The sequence below is a fragment of the Gymnoscopelus braueri genome, assembly GCF_963280865.1.
Source record: "Gymnoscopelus braueri genome assembly, chromosome: 11".
Lineage (NCBI taxonomy): Eukaryota > Metazoa > Chordata > Actinopteri > Myctophiformes > Myctophidae > Gymnoscopelus > Gymnoscopelus braueri.
The window spans coordinates 43,421,262-43,428,761 of record NC_137613.1 but is presented as its reverse complement, the minus strand read 5'-3'; the positions used below and the strand labels follow the sequence as shown (position 1 = coordinate 43,428,761).

The following is a 7,500-nucleotide window of genomic DNA, read 5'->3' as shown; positions in this document are numbered from 1 at the left end:
CAAAGACTGTTTGTTGTACTCTGTGGATTATAATCTATTCTAGCCCAATGCCTGTCATACTGTACCAACCGTTTCTTATTATTTTCCCTTTGATTCCGCTCGCGTGCGCGCACACACACACACACACACACACACATGCACACGGACGCGCACACACAGATACAGCACATCTAACACTGAGCCCATTGTACTGCCTCTATCTCTACGTCTGGCTTGGCTACGCTGCAGCCCTGTCCAATTTTTTACCGTAATTATGTCCTTTGTTCCTCTGAAAAGGACTCACTAACCAATCTGTTCCCTAAAAAGCGTTTCATAATTGAATTTGACTCGTCTTGACTTGATTTCAGAGCAGCTCGTTGCGACCGGGGCATTGAAGCAGGTTTTTTCTTTCCCGAGTTCAGAGCTTCGTCTGCATGGCGGCAAGCACTCACTATAGATATGGATATATGATGATGACATGAGCTAAGCTATAATGATGATTTATTTTGCCATGCGGTTTCACCATTGGCACAATATAAATTACACTGTGGAATATTACATTGATAACTCAACCTCTTAATAGTCACCCTACAGCCGACTCAGAACCTGATCTGACCCTTCCTCGCCAACACACGCACTCGTACACACACTCACACACACACACACGCACGCACGCACGCACGCACACACACACACACACACACACACACACACACACACACACACACACACACACACACACACACACACACACACACACACACACACACACACACACACACACACACACACACACACACAGACGTCTCACACACACATCACAGACACATGCACGTCGCACACAGACATACGCATGCCCACATGCATGCAAGGACACACGCGCGCGCACCCCCACACATGCACACACACGCACTCACGCCCCCACAGACACTCACTCACGCACGCACACAACTCATAATATACCGCCATTGCTGTCTGAATCATAGATAAACAGTTTTACAGCTAAATGGAATTAAAATGTTGGCACAATGAACTCGCTGAGTAATGTTCCCTATGCAAACTGCACAGAAACGTCACCCCGGTGACTCTGCGTCGCGAAAAAGTTTGAGTTTGAGTTAGCCCCGGCCACGTGCCCTCAAAGCACCTTGAGGAACATATTCTGTTAGGCAAGAAGGGGGCTCACAACTCACTTTTAAAATGCTCCAGTTTTATTCACAGCAGCAACAGAACAACGCTTCGACCTTGCGGTTTTTTTCAGGTTTTTCGTATTCTGATAGGATCATAGACAAACCACAACTTTTTTTTTCACAGGGGATAATTGTTATTGTCAGTTTGTGGATCGGCTATTTTCACTGTTTTGCTAATATTTTACATTTTATTTATTTAGCCTATGATGGCATGCCCGAAGTAGGTACACCGGGTTGAAAAAGTGGTTTATACACATTGTACTGACTTCATGGATAATGCAACATTTTGTTTGCGGTATTTAAACCAGCTGAGAATCATTGCTGATATATCACAAAAAAAAGAAAAGTGCCTCAGTGGTTATGCACTGCAGAAACCCAATTTGTCATAATGTGATTCCATACCAGTGTCACTATTCATTTCTGCTGATGGCAGCAGCAGCATTGAGCGCCAGTCAGAAAGGCTGTGTTTTAATCTCTTGATTAGGAGGAGTTGAACCGAACGGCTCACCTGGTGTGGCTTGCCACAACTCCAGCCTTAATGTGTAGACCTCGTGTGGAAAGACACAAAATGGCTGCCGCAATCTGCGCTCAAACGGGAGCTGTTAGATGCTAACCCAATTTTGCCTCTCTTTTCCTTAAGCACCTTTCCTCTTTTTTTTGCCCCGCTTCAGCGCTCTCTGATATCTGATTCAGTCTAATAAGTCTGTCTCTCTCTTTCAACATCAATAATGAAACAGTCATAAAGCCGCTGGCTTGATATTCTCTGACTTTTATATTTAAGCAATGACTGACTTTGACCCGGGTCAACCTCTCAGTCTTAATATCACATCGCCTCGTATCTTATTACTATATTATTACTTATCCGCTCTCCTTCATCCTACTTCTTCATTTCCACTCTTCCATCGCTCTCTCCTGCTTGCTTGCTTTCCCCCTCCAACTCCCCAGTCTTAATATCCCTCCTGTTGCTACTGGTATAGAATATTCTAGTGAAGGAGTTGAGGCATCTGGATTGAGGGGGGAGAGGAAGGAACTGACCGCTGGGGGAGAGGAAGTTAAGAGGAAGAGGTGAAGATATTAGAGAGAGAGAGAGAGAGAGAGAGAGAGAGAGAGAGAGAGAGAGAGAGAGAGAGAGAGAGAGAGAGAGAGAGAGAGAGAGAGAGAGAGAGAGAGAGAGAGAGAGAGAGATTATTTCTTGTGATATAATAGGCGCTGATTCTTCGGGGAGGAATGCTGACTCAGCGCTTTTCGCCCCCCTCTCCTCTCCTCTCCTCTACCCTCCTCTCCTCTCCTCTCCTTGGGTAAACGTGTGTGTCTCATTGCGGGTGTGTGTGTGACTGTGAAGGACCAGAGTTAGATTAGTTCCCGTGCCATTTGTCACTGTGGGCATCACTTAATCACTATTCATTGGCTGCTGAGGTGTGCTGAGTGGATGTGATTGGCTAGATAAAGCACCGCGGCAGGCAGATAGCGGGGCTGACCTGTCATACATCACGCGTGCACTGCCACACACACACACACACACACACACACACACACACACACACACACACACACATATGCGCACACACACACACACGCACACACACACACACACACACACACACACACACACACACACACACACACACACACACACACACACACACACACGTGTATACAAACACACATCGCTCTGTGTAGATGAATGGTTCTGTTCTCCATGCCTGATTTAAACTCATGTTGTTGTCATGTCAACATTCCCATAGCCATGCTATGGGAATGTTGAGATGGAGAGAGCAACACAAATGCATATGTCTTTAATCGTGTTTAAATGTATTAACACAATGTCCAATCTCTACTCTCACCCCCCAAACGTACGTGTGTGTGTGTGTGTGTGTGTGTGTGTGTGTGTGTGTGTGTGTGTGTGTGTGTGTGTGTGTGTGTGTGTGCGTGTGCGATAATGTAGCGGAGTGTGGAGGTCGTTTTACAGGAGAGTCTAACGGGAGGATCCTTTCTCCCGGGTACCCATTCCCCTACGACAACAACCTGCGGTGCACCTGGACCATCGATGTGGACTCTGGAAATATTGTGAGGTAAAATAAGCATCTCTTGCTTTGTTTGAAAGTTATATGAATCCCGCTCCTGTGATCAGCGGAAGTGTTCCAGAGTAGGGCTTTCACCAACTAGTCGACTGGTCGACCACTAGTCGACTTTGTTGGTACTAGTCGAATAGTTGAAAAAAAAGATATATATATATATATATATATATATATATATTTTTTTTATGCCATAGTAATGGCCCATCTTACTATTATTATTATCCTCCTGACTTTATTTTTTATCAAAAGGGGGTCAAAAGTATGCCCAATAAAAGCCTATTATTGGGCAATGGGGATCCTTGGAGACGCTGCTGTGGTGCTGTGCTGCTGTGCCAGAAGCGCTTCCCTTAAAACGCCATAAAAATAAGGGCAGGAGGATAATAATAATAGTAATATAGTAGTAGGATGGCATTAAAACAATGCCCCCCCCCCTAAAAATAAATATATATATATATATATATATTTTTTTTTAAATGTACATTTTGACTAGTCGACTAGTCGACTACTACTTGGTCAAATGAGTCGACTAGTAAAAATCATTAGTTGTGAATGCCCTATTCCAGAGTTGTCTACCCCAAAAAATTCAGGAGGTTTCGGATGCATTTTAAATGTGAATCAGTTTCTCTACATCTGTCTTTCACTCTCCTGCTGAAACTTTAATTTATCTGGTTTGGAAAACGAACTTTTGCTAGCCTTAACGTAGCAAAACAATATTAATAATTGCTATGGTTGCTATGAACCATGTGTCTTTAATAAAGTTTGATTGATTAATATCAATGCAACTTAAAAAAACTCCTTTTTCGTGGCGGTGAATTTCAGTCTCCAGTTCTTGGCATTCGACACCGAGGCCAGCCATGACATGCTGAAGGTTTGGGACGGCCCAGCGGAGAATGAAATGTCCTTGTCCGAGATCAGTGGGTCTCTGCTACCCGAGGGAATCCACTCGACACTCAACACCGTCACTATTCAATTTGAGACCGATTTCTACATCAGCAAGTCTGGATTCGCTATTCAGTTTTCCAGTAAGTAACTGTAAGGATTTTAAATAATGCTAGCTATAACAGTAGGTATTTTATTGATCAAAGCTCAAGGTCATTGTAACCCTATTTACAATGACCCCAACCCTAGCTCTAGTTACTTGTTGAGCCCTTTCTTGTATAGGCTATTTGTAGGCATGGAACGATTTATCGCTAATCGATTCAAATTGATTCAAACTGGTGACAATTTAAATCAATTAAAAAAAAAATGTATCACGATGCAAACAGCAGGAAAAAAAGAAGAAAATACAGGATATTTGTAAGAGAATTGATTAAAAAAAGAGTTTTCAGTCATTTGCTACTGTATTAATCCATTAAGACCGGGAACGCATCTGTGTCACTTTTAGATTTCTTTAGGATATTCAAAAATAGCAGATCTACAAGCTCATAGCGCGGCACCGAGTGCCGCGCTATGAGCTTGTAGATCTGCTATTTTTGTAAAATCGTGAAAATGTGTGCAAATCTTTGAATATATATGTATTTTTTAAAGCGCTAGGATTTAGATTATTATTTTTTAATCGGCCTCAGGTCTTAATGGGTAAAGACGATAAGAGAAAACACAGTATTGAAAAAAAAGAAAGAGAAGAAAATACTGGATTTGTGTAAGAGATTTTTTGTCTGGAAACAAATTTTGTGTTTGAAAAAATCGTATCGTGAACCTAGAATCGTGATTCGAAATGTATGGCGAGTTGAGTGAATCGTTTCATGCCTAGCTATTTGTATGACACTAAAAGCTGTGTTTTTTTTTTTATAAGAACAGGCTCAATCTTCTGTCTCCTCTCCTCTCACTCTGTCCTATAGGTTCAGTAGCTACAGCCTGTCGGGATCCCGGAGTGCCTATGAATGGCAGTCGTAGTGGAGATGGCCGCGAGCCGGGGGATTCGGTGTCTTTTCAGTGTGACCCAGGCTACGAGTTCCAGGGAGATGATAAAATCTCCTGTATACAGGTGGATAATAGATACTACTGGCAGCCCAGCCCGCCCGTCTGCATAGGTGAGTGACAGATTAAACCAACCTGGCTGGGGGCTGAAACCACATGAACCCTATAGCATCCCTATTCTGACTCAGAATATATAGGATTTAAGTGGTTATTCCCGCTACCATCAACACAGCCAAAGCCAGTGTTGCCAGATTCTGTGAGAGAAACAAGCAACCAGGTCTAGGAAAACCAGCCCAAAAGGAGCGACTATGGGCCACATGAGCACTTTAACATATACATCAGCTATTTGAAAATAGCAGATCTACAAGCTCTCAACGCGTCGCGATGCGACGCGTTGTGAGCTTGTAGATCGGCTATTTTCAAATAAAATCTTGCGTGGAAATTATAATAAGCAGATCTGGCAACCCTGGCCAAAGCACCTTTGAGCAACGTTCCAAACTGCCCTAGTGGTAGCCTGGTTCCAAACCATAGACCCCGCCCACTCTCTTGAGTGGACTGCCTCTTGGTCTGGTGTTGAAATGTGAGCCTATAGGATATCTTCGATACCCTCCCGTACCGTCCAATGAGAGTCGGAGGTGGGGGGTGGGTCTAACGACAAACCAATCAGCGAATATCTGCTAAAACAAGCTGTGCGATGACGTCAGATGTAGGCGGATCCGTGGATCTCTTGTGATTGGTTTAGGGGAATTCGAATCCCCTCCCCCTTGCAATCGCAGACACTGCAGCCAATTTCAAACTGAAGCTCCACGCAGCTTCAGGCTGATAATCAGGCTACCCTAGTAGTGGTAGAACTAATACTAGTACTGGTACTAATACAATTTAGACCTCTCCGATGAAGACATTACAGGGGTCTGTGTTTGATTGATTGAATACTTTTTGAACACAATTGTTAACAGTACAGGTAGTACAATCAAATGTTAAGCAAAAAGGATAACAACGACTAAATTGAGAGGGGGTAAAATAATTGGCTATAAAGGATAATTCCTTTTAACAGGTCGTTCATGAAAGTCCTTGCGGCTACTCAAAATTGTCTAAAAAGATGGACGTCTCTGAAAGACAGCATACAGTGTGTACACACCAGCTCAAAGGCTAAACCGGTTGCATGCAGGGCAGCAAAAGCTTTGGAGCTTTGCTGACTGTGTCAGTGTCAAATGGTGTAGGTTTGTTTGTCAGAGTGGACTAGCTGATCTTAACCTTCCTACGTACAGGTACACATGCACCAATCCTTACAGTAGGTGAACTTAAGAGGAACTTTTTCATGTTCTCAATCAACTGTTCTTATCACTGACTATTTCAAAAACTAGGAAAGCATCATCTCTTCTTTTGTGCTCTCTTGTCTGTTTTTCCCTCCCTGCAGCTCCTTGTGGAGGGAACCTAACTGGCTCCAATGGGTTCATATTGTCTCCAAACTTTCCCCACCCCTACCCACACTCCAAGGACTGTGATTGGCTCATCGCTGTCAACTCTGACTACGTCCTATCGTTGGCCTTCATCAGGTAAACAGCTTCGACACAGTCGGTTAAAAACCACGTCAACAAGAACACGCCGAATCCATTTGCTTATCCAACGAAGCGATTACTTAAAATCTTTGCTTGACAAGGTGTTTGATTACGCCAAATTCACACCAGCTGTGGTAGCGATTTCTACTTGTAATTTTTTTCCTGCTAAATAGGTGTGTATAAATAAATCTGAAACACCCACTAAGCGGGTGATGTGAGAGGTTTAGAATACTGAGTGAAAGCAATAATTACAAACATTGAAAAAAGTAGCAGTAAAAAGAGAAGTTGTCTAAATATTTAACCCTTTTTCCCCCTCTCTACATTTCTCCCTCTTTGTCCCCCCCCTGTCTGTAGCTTCAGCATTGAGCCTAATTATGACTTCCTGTATATCTACGATGGTCCAGACAGCAACAGTCCCCTAATCGGTAGCTTCCAGGACAGCAAACTGCCAGAGCGAATAGAGAGCAGCTCCAACACCATGCATTTAGCCTTCCGCAGCGACGGCTCCGTGTCTTACACCGGCTTTCATTTGGAATACAAAGGTATGGGTTTTTAATTTTTTTAATTTTAATTTTTTTGCTATTTATTGTGACATATCACTGGTTTACCAGCGTAAAGAAGTGGGTGAAATTCATTACTGTTATTATAGAACAATACCCACCCACAGTAATCTCTCTCTCTTTCTCTGTCTCTTTCTCTGTCATTCTACCACCACTATAATGTACCATTCTATCACTTAAAGGTATACTAGGCAACTTAACCCATTAAGACCTGAGAAGA

At 43.1% G+C, this 7,500-nt stretch overlaps 1 protein-coding gene across 1 annotated transcript in view; it reads left to right on the top strand.

The window, feature by feature from the left end:
• The window catches only part of csmd3b (CUB and Sushi multiple domains 3b), a 592,566-nt gene that overhangs the window by 472,220 nt on the left and 112,846 nt on the right, over positions 1–7,500 (top strand). The window contains exons 25-29 of the mRNA XM_080442703.1: positions 3,112–3,238; positions 4,064–4,266; positions 5,083–5,274; positions 6,579–6,717; positions 7,075–7,262. Of these exons, the coding sequence (XP_080298829.1) occupies positions 3,112–3,238; positions 4,064–4,266; positions 5,083–5,274; positions 6,579–6,717; positions 7,075–7,262 (849 nt within the window). The remainder of the gene's footprint in view (positions 1–3,111; positions 3,239–4,063; positions 4,267–5,082; positions 5,275–6,578; positions 6,718–7,074; positions 7,263–7,500) is intronic.